At 32.7% G+C, this 15,614-nt stretch overlaps 1 protein-coding gene across 2 annotated transcripts in view; it reads left to right on the top strand.

The window, feature by feature from the left end:
• Positions 1 to 15,614, top strand: part of Cep350 (centrosomal protein 350) — a 163,598-nt gene that overhangs the window by 96,162 nt on the left and 51,822 nt on the right. For both annotated transcript variants that reach the window (XM_076872833.2, XM_076872831.2), the window contains exons 26-27: positions 4,311 to 4,457; positions 8,355 to 8,512. In XM_076872833.2, coding sequence (XP_076728948.2) covers positions 4,311 to 4,457; positions 8,355 to 8,512 — 305 coding nt within the window. The remainder of the gene's footprint in view (positions 1 to 4,310; positions 4,458 to 8,354; positions 8,513 to 15,614) is intronic.

Raw genomic sequence — 15,614 nt, 5'->3', positions numbered from 1 at the left:
AGCTATCATTGGACACTTTAGCATTAGATCTTCATTACCAGAATTATAATGTTGTTTTTATAGAAGGGCAGTATACTAATAATATGTTCAGTATTATACTATTCATGGAAATATTTTAAAGTAACCAATTAGTAATATCTATCTATCTATCTATATATATATATACATATATATATTCTGTGGAATGACTCATACATCAAAAGTATAAATAGACATGTAGCAGTGATATACTTATGCAGAAAATCCTAAGAAAGAAGAGATTGCAGTGGAATTTGGTTTTATGTGTAGTGATTTAGTTTTGAAACAGATTAAATATTAATGTTTGAATGACTGATTTTCATGTTTATAATACTTTTTAATAGCTTAAAGAGTAAATTTGCCAAAAAATATTTTTTAATCCAAGTGGTTGCTGCTGGAAAGTTGCTGTATAGAATATAAAGTATGAGAGTATAAGAATATATGTATTAAGATGTTTGTTTCTGTTGTAGCAGTACTAATTATTTTTTATCTGGTAGTGAGATAGCTATAAGCAGTTTGTCACACTCTCTGAAAAATAGAACAAATTATTCTTTTTTCCTCCACTGAGGTGACATTCACATAATATAAAATAGCCATTTAAATTATGCAAATAATTTCACTTATACAAGTCACCATTTCAAAGTAAACAATTCACTTGTACAACCTTATGACCTGTTTTCAGGAGATATGTTAGCTTTCTGTTACCATAACAAATACCTAAGGTAAATCACCTTAATAAGAAAAAAGGGTTTTTTTGGTTCATAATTTCAGAGGTTTCAGTTTGGCCCTGTTGCCTTTGGGTCTTTGATAATGGAGTTCATCGTAAGAAAAGGAAACTATTACTTCACTGTGACCAAGAAACAGAAAGAGAGAGATGAAGGAACTGGAGTTCAAATATCCCCCTCAAAGGCATACTCCTAGTGACCTAACTTCCTCCTCCTAGGCCCCACCTCTTAAATGTTCCACTAGTTCTCAGTAGTGCCACAAGCTGGTGGCCAAAACTTTAACATGTAGACCTTTGAAAGACACTTATCCCAACTATAACAGAAGGGGAACAAACATTTTCCTCCTAGAATACCCTATTAAAATATAGTTTTTTTTCTAGGCTCAATTTGGGTGAATTTATGTATTGGTTGGTTCAGAATCTCAGAACTGTTTTCATAATGGTACTATTAGGGGACTGTGAATATGCAGTTCAGTGATACTGTAATTACCTACCATATGCAAAGCCCTGGGTTCAATCCCTAGTAATGGGCTGGGGGATGCGGGGAGGAGAACTAGAATATGAACTTGTCCATTTCATCGTGTCAACATTTTGAACAAATGATGCAAAAATAAGTCTGAGTAGAACTGCTGGTGCCTTAGCATAACTCAGGGCACCAGATTGTTTGGTGATTGTTATGTTCTTCACTGCCACACACTTGCAGTTTGAAAAGTAAGTTTTGCAGACCAGGCCAGTGGCCCAAGCTTATAATCCCAGCAATTCAGGAGGCTGAGGCGGGAGAATCACAGTTTCAAGGGCAGCTGGGCAATTTGGCGAGACCCTATTTTCAAAATTTAAAATAAAATAAAAAGGGCTAAGAGATACCTCAGTATAGAGCACAAGTTATGCTTAATAATGTCCTGATTTAGGTAGTAAAATATATTTATTCTATTATCTTTTTAAAAAAATTTTTTGTAGTTGTAGATGGAAAGAATGTCTTGTATTTGTTTATTTTTATGTGGTGCTGAGGATCAAACCCAGTGCTTCATGCATGCTAGGCAGGTGCTATGCCACCTAGCCCCAGCCCCAGCCCTTATCTTGATTTTGAGGACAAGTCTATTTCATATTCTATGTTCTGTGTGACAGAAATGGCAAAACCATGATTTAGATTTAGTCACATATGCTAGATACTAGAGTACAGTAATTAACTCAAGGAAAAGTATTTATGCACTTGTTTGAATTTCAAGTTTAGCTATATTTTTTCCCCTGAAATGCCATTTTTACTCATGATTCACCAGCAAATTGCTCATTCAGATTTAGTTATTTGACAGTATTTTCTTAAAAATGAACCAAGTTTGCCTGATTACTTCAAAGAAAACAACTTGGAATATTTGTTACCAACGATAATATGCAAGCTTTCAAACAAAGTCAAAACCATGAAACATTTTTATATGTTACCCAATATTAAATTGTTTTTCTTTTGAGTTTAATGGTGATATTAATTAATCTGATTTTTAAGGAAATATGCCAACCTTTAGAAAATCTGCATAATGCAGCGAACAGATTTTCCAGTTGACCAACGCTTGATGTTAAAATATCAAGCCAGACAATAAACAGATTTGCAAAAACCCGAATGTCATTTTTTTTCCTAATTTTTGTTGTTGTTGTTATTGTAGAAAATGTAGTTACTGTCTTCAAAATCATATAAAGTTGTTATGTACTCATTGGAATGGAAAAGAGAAAAATATCTTAGTATTATAAAATTAGTTTTACCCTGAAGGGGTCTCAGGGAGCATCTGCTCCAGAGAAGTTCATAAATTTCCCCCCAAAGAAACAAAAAATGTAAGACTGTTCATTGCATCATTATTTGTAATAGTAAAATAATAAAAACAACTTTAAAATCCAACCATATAGGTAATAGAAAATGAAATGTATATTCCTCCAGCATGATTTCATACAGTATTATTAGAAGGTGTGAATTAGCATGGAGGGATAATAAAAGTAATATCTGGCTTTGGGCTGTGACTCAGTGGTAGAGTGCTTGCTTGCCTAGAATGTGAGAGACCTGAATTTGATCTCTAGCACCAGGAAAAAAAAAAAAAACAAACAAGCAAACAAAAAATGCTATCTAGTAAATACGTACACAAGAGATTATTTGTAAAATATTTTAAAACCTACAAACAAATGGAATATGTTTCTTAGTAAATAAACATAAATATTTTTAGAAGAATTTAAACAAGAATGTGTTTGAAGGATAGATACCAAACTTATGTGGATAATGGTTACCTCCAAAGGAGTTGTAGCATGATATTATAGTTTTCTCTGCAATGTTTTATTTGTTTACAAATTTTACAAGTTAGTAATATATTTCTGTACAAATTTTAAAAGTAGGAGAAAATATGAATATTAACAATTATTAATTTGGAATTTTGTAAGTGTGAATCTTTATTATGTACTTTGCTATGTTTTCAGATGGTTTCAAAAAAACTTTCAAACATGATTAAACTAATAAGTAAAAAATTTAGTGTCTTGTTATGTCTACCTCATTGATAAGAATTAAATAAATTTTGAAAAACAAGGACAGGTAAATTTGAACAGGTATAAGCAGTGAAGTATGGCAATTTTTGCCTGTTTTATTAACAGCCAAAGTTAGATGGAGAGAGATTAGTGTAATGTAGTCTTAAATGTTTCTGATGACATTGTAAGTGGGAACAATTCTTTTTTTTTTTTAATATATTTTTAGTTGTCAATGCACCTTTGTTTTATTTATATGTGGTGCTAAGAATAAAACCTAGTGCCTCACACATGCTTGGTAAGCACTATACCACTGAGCCATAACCCCAGCCTATAATTTTTTTTGAAAGCAATTTTTAAAACTGGTTTAAGGTCCATAAAATGATTCATCATCTTTGATTTGTTTATCCTATTTCTATGACTCTCTTCTAAAGAACTATTCCATAGTATGAAACAGTTGTATTATTAAAGCATTATTTTGAATAGTGAAAAATTGTAAGGGTCTAAGTGTGTAGCATTAGAATAATGGTTGCATTATGGGGCTGGAGTTGTGGATAATAATGGTTACATTACGGGACTGGAGTTGTGGCTTAGCGGTAGAGTGCTTGCCTTGCACGTGCAAGGCCCTGGATTTGGTCCTCAGTACCACATAAAAATAAATAAAATAAAGTTATTGTGTACAAACAACTACAAAAAAATAAATATTAAAAAAGGAATAATGTTTACATTACTTAGTTTAGTCGATATGCATTTGTTACACAGGTAGATGTAAAGGCCATGTACTTTTATGGAGAAGTGTGAAAGGTATGTTAAGTTTAAGAAGGACTATGAAATTATCATTGTGTTTTAATTAATAATCATTTAAATTAAGAAATCATGTTAAATTATTTAGCAATGAGGTTCTGTGAGACTCTTCCTCACTACTTTGAAGTTTTTCAGTGTTATTATGTATACCTAGAAATTCTATATATGTTTATTGTAATACATCTGATGATTGGATTTTTCTTTTTAAAATATTACTTTGGATTTGTCTCCTTCAAATCTCAATTCCTCTCCTAACTTTTTAAACTTTTAGGCAGAAATTAAACGTCTTCAAGAAGCCAACAAGGCAGCTCGAAAGGAAAGGCAGCTGATCCTTAAGCAGCAGGAGGAGATAGAAAGGATCCGACAGACCACCATAAAATTGCAGGAGAAGTTGAAGTCTGCAGGGGAGAGTAAATTGGTAAGTTACTTGAAATTATTATCAGTTAGTTTGTGACCTTTTCCATGTTGCTTGCCAGTGGCTTACTCCACCTCATGTTCAAATAGTGTAATATAATAACAGACTAGGATAAAGTTCTATGTATGTGTCTTTATGTTTAATGAGAATCTCCTCCTACCACATGAAATATTCATATTTTGAAAGGGCCACATGATTCTGATATTAGATTAAAATGTTTTCTGTGGAGAACAGTGACTGAGATTGGGGGTCTTTGATGACCTTGTGGCTGTGGCATGTCTGATGCCTGGAAATGTTTCTGTGCAAAGGACATAGGATGCCTAGCTGCCATTTTAATGCCCTGTATGAGGAGGCTCTGTGGAAGAGTCTTATCAGCTTTGATCTTGATCATAGGCACCTTTATCCAGGGATAAAAGAATTCTCATGCTAGACAACCACAGTGTTTCACCAGCTCTGCTACTCCTGAGCTTACCTGCTTAAGAGTAACTTTAAACAATGGGATCTTCTTGAGCATAACACAAAGCTCCTAACACTGCACACAGCAACTGTGGATTACAACTGTGGAAAAGCTGCATAGATGTTTATAGTTTTGTAACTTTCTGAGTACAAAAAAATAATGCTTACGTAGTCTTTAACCTGATAATGAGATGTATATAAATAAAGCTGGTGTTAACTCTTTAGATCTGCTTCTCCATCAGAGAGCAGCACTCTGCCTGATCCCAGCTATTTTATCTTCACAAACTGTGTTAGTCTTTATTTTCTTACCCCGTATTGCCCCTCACAGAAACTTAGAGTTTGGCTGCACTGGACGTGGCAGTTTTCCATTTATGAACAAATTTGGGACAGAAAGCTCTAGATTTGCTCATCAATCCAAATACATTCCTCAGAATTAATAAGAGACCATTTTGTTCTTTTTTTTGCTATTTATGTTAGCTATCTGGCTTTAATATTATAATGATGTAAGATTCAAAGGAGATATTTAGACAAGAACAAAATTTGGATCTATTCTAAGGTATTATAAAGTGTCAGTATAGGCTGTGGTTGTGGCTTCGTGGTAGAGCGCTTGCCTAGCATGTGTGAAGCACTGGGTTCAATTCTCAGCACTACATATAAATGAATAAAATAAAAACATTTAATAAAAAAAATCAATAAATAAAGTGTCAGTATACTGTGCTGGAAAACCCTAAATTATATAGAAGTATAACTTTTAAAAATCTAATGTCTCCACTTTGATTTCTAAAATACACTTTAAATTTTGAATAGTGCCAAATTTCAGGAAAATTTGAAACAGTATGAAGATTTCTAATTTTCTAAGTCATTTGACAATAAGTTGCTAACAGATTAATATTGATACATTACTACCATTTTATCTACAGCCCTTTTAAATTTCTTCACTTGTCAAATGATATTCTTTTTTTTTTTTGAGAGTGAGAGAGGGGAAGGAGAGAGAGAGAGAGAGAATTTTTTTTAATATTTATTTTTTAGTTATCGGCGGATACAACATCTTTGTTTGTATGTGGTGCTGAGGATCGAACCCGGGCCGCATGCATGCCAGGCGAGTGCGCTACCGCTTAAGCCACATCCCCAGCCCTCAAATGATATTCTTTATAGAAAAAGTAACTTTAGAATCACATATTGCATTTAGTTTTCATGTCTCTTTAGTCTCCTTCAATCTGGAATTGTTCCTTGAGTCTCATGACCTTGATACATTAGAAGACTATATGACAGGGGGCTGGGGCTGCAGCTCAGTGATAGAGCGCTTACTGGGCACGTGCGAGGAAGCACTGGGTTTGGTCCTCAGCACTACATAAATAAATAAACAAAACAATATTGTGCCCACACAATATGATGTCAGTTATTTTGTAGAATGTTCCTTAACTGAGCTATGTCTGATGTTACCTCATGACTAGATTCAGGTTGTGCATCTATGGCTGGTGTATCATAGAAGCAATGTTATTCTTTTTGCATTCATTTAGGTGGTACATAATTTTGATTGATTCCATTATTGATGATGATCATTTGATTAAAGTGATATCTGCCAGACTTAATTACAAAGTTTCTTTCCCTTCAGCATTAATAGGTATTTCACATAGAAATATTTTTGAAACTATGTAAATGTCTTGTGCATAGTTTAAATTTATTCTCTTACCTTTATCAAAATTAACTCATGAGTTCCTATTTTACTTGGGCTTTCAATCTGTTACTATTATTATTTATGTGATGCTCACTTTGTCTCAAATTGGGCTATTAAAAACTTCTCCACGCAGATTTCTTTGTCCATTTGCTATGTCTCATCATCCCAGAGTATTTACATGCTTTCTGGAACAAGATGTTTCAGGATCATTTTGAATTTCTGCCCCACCCTTAAAATTAATTGATATTCTGAGGAAGATTATTTAGAAACCAAAATCTGGTTTGTTCATTGCTCTTTAGGTTTTACTCTTCCTAAGCAATAAATCTCGGAGAAATATTAGTTTTAACTACATACTGTCTCTCTCTCTCTCTCTCTCTCTCTCTCTCTCTCTCTGTGTGTGTGTGTGTGTGTGTGTGTGTGTAAAATAAACATGTATAAATAAAATCAGGAGTTTATACGTATACTTCCAATTCCACACCAGTGCCACAACTTTCATACTATTTTGTTGTTGTGTGTTTTCTATTTTAGAATTCTCTTATCTGACAGATAACTGGTGAATGTCCTTCTCTCTGTGTTTGGGCTTTGACTTCCCTATTCCCTATCTCTTTGTTCCTCTATTCTTTGGACTCTGACACCTATACCAGGAAGTTCACTGTGGGGAAGCCATCCTTACTGTGTTTGAACTCATGACATCATGTGCTAACCTACTTCCACACAGACATTCTTGTTGTCCTGCTTAGACTCTGATTCCCCATTCAGGCTGCCCTGGTGCATGAGATACTGTCTTCATCTCACTCAGATAATCACACCCACTCTTGGCCCCTGTCTCCCTCTACCCTCACATGAACACATACATGCCTTATTCTGCTCCATCTGATGACTTTAAAACTGTGTAGTTCAGGAAGCAGAATGGAAAGAAGTACTGTCCTTTGTTTGCATTTTTCACAAATAAAAATAGTCATAATTATTCCCACCCATCTGCCTTAAAATTTGTAAGTATAAATTACTATTTTGGGAAAGACATACTAAGGAAAAAGTTTCATTTTTTATCCATCAGAAGTAATGTATTGATTAAACCCATAGTTTTTAAATGTTTTCATTACAAACATTTTTAATTTGTGAAATATGTTTTCCATAAGGATTTCTTCCAGGAAAAAAAAAAATCCATCCCTTAGTATGTTTAAAGTAAGTTATTACATCTTTTGTTCAGTCTTTGTGTCTGTACATATGTGTTTTATATATCTACAGTGTCTAGTTTTATGTTCCTTTTATGTGGTTTAACTTTAAAAACAAGAGTACAATTAGGAACTAGATTATTACTGGCAGAAGTTTTTTATTTCTTTTTGGAGTTCTGTGGATTTTTAAAATTACAAGTGATATAGTCAGTCTATAAAAATATACGTAACATAAAATTTCCCATTTTAATCATTTTCTTATTTTAAAAAAATTTTTTTAGTTGTAAATGGACACAATACCTTTATTTATTTATTTTTATGTGGTGCTGAGGATTACACCCAGTGCCTCACATGTGCTAGGTAAGCCATTTACCACTGAGCTACAACCCCAGGCTCCATTTTAATTATTTTTAAGTGTGTAGTATATTTTTGTCCCTTAAATAATTGTCTTTTTTTAAGTAATTATGTCTTAATTTTAATTACTATTAGAAACATTGTTTTAAATTTAAACTTAATTTTGAATTGACAGTATTTAAGATCTTTTAAGATCCATTTGAAGTCCAATAAAAGTTTGCTTCTTTTTGTTTACAGGACTCTCATAGTGATAATGATACAAAAAATAATAAGGCAACTAGTCCTGGACCAACTGATGTGGAGACCCGTAGTCCTTCTCCCATGTCAATCTCCAGCAGTGAAACTAGCAGTATCATGCAGAAACTGAAGAAAATGAGAAGCCGCATGGATGAGAAGTAATTCATTTTTATAAATATATCCTGTTTAGTTACACTGCAAGTAGTAAGAACAAATGACATTTTTTAATATGCTGTATAGATCAAGATAAAATGTTTGATGGATTCAGTAACATTTTAGCAGAAATGTTGGATCAACCTAGAAGTTAATTAACTGTAGATCTTATTTATGAAACAGTTTTTCTCATTTTGATGTAAATAGTTTCCTTATTAAAAAGCCAAAGTAGTATTTGAATATGTACCCTTTCTTTGCATATGTCTACCAACTTGGGGAGCAACTAATGGTATATTGAATTGACATCCTTTTGATCTTTGGCAATTCTCAAGCTTAATTTAATGGTAGAACAAAATTTTTACCTTGTCAGTTTCTGAGATTTTTCTGGGGTGTGGAAAGATTCTGCACTCTAATATTCTTCCAAAACATTTCTAAGAATTATTTTTTAAAAAATCTCCTACTGGAATGTAGCTCAGTTGCATATAAGATTTGATTATATAAAATTACATTTATGTGATAGTTCACTCTTTTAGTATTCATTAAATTAAATATGGTTATAAATTAGATTCTTATAGGCTGTATACTTGCCTCTATAATCACTATCCCATATTTAGCTTCCTTGAAACCCACTGAATACGGGAAAAAGAATCATTAGAAATTTTTACTGACTGCCATTTTAAGTTAGCAATTTGAACCACAGACTGAACTTAAATTGTTTTCTTGAGATCCTTTGGCCAAATTTAATAATTTTTTATATTTATATGTGGCACCTACCTTTGATTTAATTAGTTTTAGGATAGTCAAGTAATTATTGAGTAAAATTCCTTATTTCCTCTAAGTGCAATTATATGTTGGTATTTCGTGTTTTTTTTTTTTTTTTTTTAGTTGTAGGTGGACACATAATCTTTATTTCATTTTTATGTCGTGCTGAGGATCGAACCCAGTGCCTCATGTGTGCTAGGTGCCTCTAATCCCAGTGACTGAGCAGGAGGATCCCATGTTTGAGGCCCTAAACAATTTATTGAGATCCTTTCTCAAAATAAAAAGTAAAAGGACTGGAGATGTAGCTCAGTGCTAAAGCACCTCTGGGTTCAATTCCTAGTTTAAAAAAAAAAAAAAAAAATTAACAGTGTAAAAACTAAATATTGTACATGTTAATACTTCTTTTTAGATGATTTCTGTGGGATAAGTCAAGTAAAGTTTCTTTAAATAAGAATTTATTGAAATTTGGGTGAAAATGCATTCTTCCTTTTTTTTTTTTTTTTTAAAGAGAGAGTGAAAGAGAGAGAGAATCTTAATATTTATTTTTTAGTTATCGGCGGACACAACATCTTTGTTTGTATGTGGTGCTGAGGATCGAACCCGGGCCGCACGCATGCTAGGCGAGCGTGCTACCGCTTGAGCCACATCCCCAGCCCCATTCTTCCTTTTTTGATTAAAATTTTCCACTAGTCATAGATCTTACAATTCAAAATTAGAATAATTTTTATCACTGATTTGACATTTTATATCTGCCTCCAAGACTCTTTGAATGGTAAATGTTGCGGGGAAGGTAGGGGTAATTTTTTTTTTTCCCATTGATCCATTGCTTTTATATTTCAGTAAAACCTTCATTGCTAGTCTCTATGAATGGTATTCTAAAATTTTAATAACACCTGTAGAAGAAATTGCTAATCTTAGTCTGTGAGGTCAGTTTCTGTAGTGCTTATTTTAGATTTGGTTAAATCTGTAAAAACCCTAAATAACAAATTTAAGGTTAGATTTATTGACTGCTCCAAGTGTTGTCACAGAATCCAAATATTAATCACTATAATTTTTGTATTTCTTGTCTTATCAACTACTAGAGTAGACTTTGTCAAGGAGAATAATCCTTGAAACATTCCGTGACTTTTTATTTTGGGTACCAGGGATTGAACTCAGAGGCACTCGACCACTGAGCCACATTCATAGCCCTATTTTGTATTTTATTAGAGACAGGGTCTTCTGAGCACCTTGCTTTTGCTGAGGCTGGCTTTGAATTTTTGATCCTCCTGCCTCCACCTCCTGGGATTTCAGGCATACACCACCACACCTAGCCGTGATTTTCTTAATCTGATGTCTGAAGCAATGCAGTTGAGTTTGTGGTAGGGATGAACAAGAGTATTTTCTGAAATTGGTTATGTGTTTAAAAACATAGTGCATTACAGTATTGTTTTCTATCCCTGAAACAAAGTAGTGGGAAGACTAGCATTTTAATGCCATTTATATTATGAAAATTTTAGAGTTAAGATTTCCTTCAGCTCCAACTGATGTTGGAATGTCAGCTCAAGAAGTGAAGAGTTACTTGATTTTGGAGTTAGCTTACTATAGTAGATGACTAATAATAAAATTATTTGAACCTTTGCTTCTTTGTAACCAGGTACTATTATTTGTTCCATAGATTTGCAAAGGCAGTCAGACCTGTTTTATTGATATGAAGTACCTGTCAAAGAGTAATCATCCTTCCCAAGAAGTTTAACATTTTGGGAGAACTTTTTTATTATATGTCATTGCTTATTGTTAGCCTTCTGAGCTCTAATTTTTATAGCAGATATATTTTTTAAACAATATTATCACTTTTGGCCTTGGTAAAAGATTTGTTCTTTAATGTTTCACTGAGACAATAATGCCTTCATTAAACTTTATATTTCTAACATATGACTTTTCTTGACGTAATTATTGAATTGACATTTATAAGTAATTTCCATTTTTCAATATAGTGAAAAGCAAAAAGAATTTCAAAATGTGAAAGACATTAGTAATAATGAAAACAGGTTTGTAAAAGACACACAGTAAACCTAAGCCACTGAATGAACAACCTTCCCTTTTGTCTTACTTGTAAGTGAATTTGAGTTTTGTTAATTACTGTGACAAACATTATTTATAATAACACTGGGTTACCTATAATTATGAAACAGTTGTTGTTGAAAAACAAAGCAACATATGGGTGACTTCTGTTATTTTGCCAGTTCCTTTTCAGGAAAATGGTTTACTGAGCATATGAAGCTCTGAAGTGCTGCATTAGTTAAAATAAGACACCACACATTTTTTTTTTTTTTTCATTTGTTAACAGTAGCTTGTTCTTCTGTGTAACAAGTTAGTTATGTGGTTGCTCCCTCAGCAATTATTTATTGAGTAATTTGTGAATATGCTAAGTTCTGAGGGTTACCAAGATAAACCCTGCCTTCAAAAAGCTTACAGTCTTACTTGGAAAATAGAATGCATGGAAGGATCATTTAGAAAAGTATATGGCGATCTATTTCTAAGGAAGTTAAGAACGGAAAGAGAAATTTTCACTGACAGAAGGAGCATATTAAGGAAATTTTCATGAATATGTTCAGACTTAAATATGTTTTTAATTAGGAAGTACTTTCTAATATAAAAAGTATAAGCATTTTTTGGTTTTACCTTTCATTACAGACCAAGGTAGCATGAAAAAATTAGCTGGTAGTGTCAAAACATCTTAAACATTTCTTCTATACTTCCCAATTTGCTTAGAAAAATGATGAAATGCATCAGACATAGTGGTGCATGTCTATAACCCTAGCAGCTCAGGAGGCTGAAACAGGAAGATCATGAGTTTAGAGCCAACCTCAGCAATTTAATGAGGCCCTAAGCAACTTGGCAAGACTCTGTCTCAAAAATAAAAAGTAAAAAGGGCTGGGGATGTGGCTCAAGTGTTTAGGTGCTCCTGGGTTCAATCCTTGGTACCAGGAAAAGGAAAAGAAAAAACACTAAATGGACAAATTATTTAATTTAAATAATTAACCAGAAAGTTAAGCAGAGAAATATTTTATGATATTATTCTGTCTTAAAGTATTTATAAACTGAGTACACTGGCATATGACTACAATCCCAGCTAGTTGTGCAGCGGAGACAGGAGGATTACAAGTTGAAGGCCAGCCTTAGCAACCTAGTGAGATCGTGTCTCAAAAAAATAAATAAATAAAAGTATTTATGGTTTATCTATTCAGTTTTGAAATCTTTACCATTAATCTGCTGAACTTTAAAACTTAAGGATTTTCAAAGTAGAGTCTTGGATAGTCTATTAAAGAAAATACCATATTAAGAATTATCTTAGGGGCTAGAGTTGTGGCTCAGCAGTAGAACACTTGTCTCTCACGCACGGGACCCTGGGTTTGATCCTCGACACCACATAAAAAATAAATGAGTGAAATAAAGGAATTGTGTCCAACTACAACTATAAAATAAATAGTTAAAAAAAGAATTATCTTAAATAATTTATTAAAAAACATTGCTTTAGATTAATATAATTGTCTTAGAGAAGTTTCTATTATAAGTGTAGTAGCTGAATAAATTCTGGTAGTATAATGTTGTGTTTTAATTTCTGCAGTTCCTCGGTCAAGAATAGTGTACTGTATTATTTTGTTTATTTAATTGTATGCAAATTATTATACAATTTTAAGTAATAAATAGGTTTTACTATAGAAAAAGCTAAACTGCAGTATTTTTTTTATATTCTTTTTAGTTGTAGGTGGACACAATACCTTTATTTTATTTTTATGTGGTGCTGAGGATTGAACCCAGTGCCCTCCACATGTGAGGCAAGCACTCCACCACAGAGCCACAAACCTAGCCCTGCATTTTGTTTTACATCAGTACTATTCTTGCCCTAATTTATCTTCTCATTCAAGTATTATGAAAGATGCTTAAAAGCCAGATGCAGTGGCACACGCCTGTAATTCCAACACCTCGGGAGGCTGAGTCAGGGGAATGGCAAGTTCAAAGCCAGCCTCAGCAAAAGCAAGGCACTAAGCAACTCCGTGAGACCCTGTCTCTAAATAAAAAATACAAAATAGGGCTGGGAATGTAGCTCAGTGGTTGAGTGCCCTGAGTTCAATCCCTGGTACCAAAAAAATATACACACACGCACACATATATATAATATATTATATATGTATATATATATATATATATATATACACTTAAAAATTCAGAAAAATTTATTTTAAGATTCAAAGCACTATGTTCTATTTTTATTTATAATAATATAGAATTAAAGAATTACAGAAGGAATTTTAAAACAATTTAAGGTATTAAATTTTCATTTTATTTACTTTCTTTCAGATTTGAAGGATTTTAGACCTACAATTATCATTTAAAATTTATATAATCTTTTTTCTTTCAAATTATAGCTGGAACACTGTTCATAGTTGTATTAGCTCAGTGGGAGAAAATTTTTCATGTCATATGATGTTGTAGCATGTTATTTTTAAAAAGTGGGAGGTTTTTGAATGTAGAAAGAATCATAAAATGGTAGAACTAGAAGAGGTCTCAGGGAACTTGTCTTTGTTTGACACGGTGAAATTTAAGGCCCACAAAGATTAAGTGACTTGCCTGAGTTCACACACAGCAGAATGGCAGAGTTAGAACTAGAACCCTGCTCTCTGGATTTCAGCTAGTTAAAGTTTAACATATCTGCTTTTATACTTACAATTTTTTTTTTAATTACTGATAACTACATATCTTCAGTAGAAACTTGCCCTTCTGAATAGTATTTGTTGAAACTGGAAAAGTGCTAGATGGCTTATTACTATAGTCGAATAGCAGCATGAACAAGTCTATGTGCTGGTGTGACTTAGTCAATCAAGTTCTTTAGTAATTAATTCTTTAAATTCAGACATTATAAGAACATAATTATTTCTGTACTAGATTACATTTATTGTATATCTAATTTTAATCCAGTGTTCTGTTACCATCAGAGGTCTTCTTGGGGGTTGCCTTGATAGCAGCCATAAAGAATATTAGTGTCATTTTATGTTAGCAGACATTTATATATCCATAATTCATAAATTTTGTTTATTTCTTACCTGTTCTTTGTATTGAGTGATTGTTAACTTTAGGGTAAAGTACTGCTTTTTTGTCTCACCTTTATTCAGCTTTTAAAGTTTTAGTTGTGAGAATGTTTTTATTGTAAACAAAGAAATGTTTGGGAGAAGAAGTTCTAACTTTATAATTAGGTTAAAACTTCCCTTACACCGTTTCCTAAACTGTTTTATTTTCATTTTCTATTAGTCATTTCTTTTGTTCCTCATTTCTAAACAAGAGCTCTTGAATGTATTTAATCTTTATAATTGAAAAGTAAATGTCAGTTCTTATTTTAATAGGAAGAATAATTGGGGGTGAAAAAAATTTCAACTTGTATATTTTTACACTTTATTTCACGTGTAAAATATTATTTTACTTTTTGTACTAGGTCATGCATGCATTTAGCAGTTACACACTTAAGAGGGTGGGTGTCACATTTGAATGTTACGAGTAAATTTTTTGGAACATTTTGCTAAGAACATTTGGTTTTGCATAATATTTTGATAATGAACATCAAAATAAGTTTATTGTACATCAATAAAGAATGGCAAGGAAAATTGCATTGTCTTACTGAAATTTGCAGCAATGTTTTTCATTGAACGTCAGTGCAGAAAATCAAGGCAATCCAGTTGGGCGTGCATACATGCGTGCCTGCGTGTGTAAATAAATGAAGGGGAAAGTAAAATACTGTATGTGGGGAAATAGACATTAAAATAGTCTGTTATCTAAAGATATGCATAGGCAAGATTATATATATATATATTTCTTAAAATCTAAATGTGACTGGATTTATACCTAGATTTTCTCACTTCCGTGACATACTGATATTACTCCTTGCCCTTCCAAGGCAATAAATGTTGCCTTGATCTACAAATTATTGTTGTGTGCATGTGAACAGGAGCATGCTCTGTCAAAGAGAATTAACCTTTCAAACTTTTAGATTTATTTATCCTTTTGTGTATGTGTATAGTGATCTACTTACTATGACAAAAGGTTTTATTTTTTCTACTTTTGTAACTTTAGGGTATAGAATTTTCTTCTTACCTTTAACTTTATGATTGAGCTGTCCATAGCATTTTTATTTTAATTTTGGGGGGAGGGTACTGGGGATTGAATTCAAGAGGAATTGGCCACTGAGCCACATTTTCAGCCCTATTTTTTAAATATTTTTTTTAGTTGTAGTTGGATACAATACCTTTATTTTATTTATTAACTTTTATGTGGTGCTGAGAATCGAACCCAGCGCCTCACACGTGCTAA

Source organism: Callospermophilus lateralis, chromosome 13 (assembly GCF_048772815.1).
Source record: "Callospermophilus lateralis isolate mCalLat2 chromosome 13, mCalLat2.hap1, whole genome shotgun sequence".
Classification (NCBI taxonomy): Eukaryota; Metazoa; Chordata; class Mammalia; order Rodentia; family Sciuridae; genus Callospermophilus; species Callospermophilus lateralis.
Note: the sequence above shows the minus strand (reverse complement) of the source record. Positions and strands in the feature narration are given on the sequence as shown.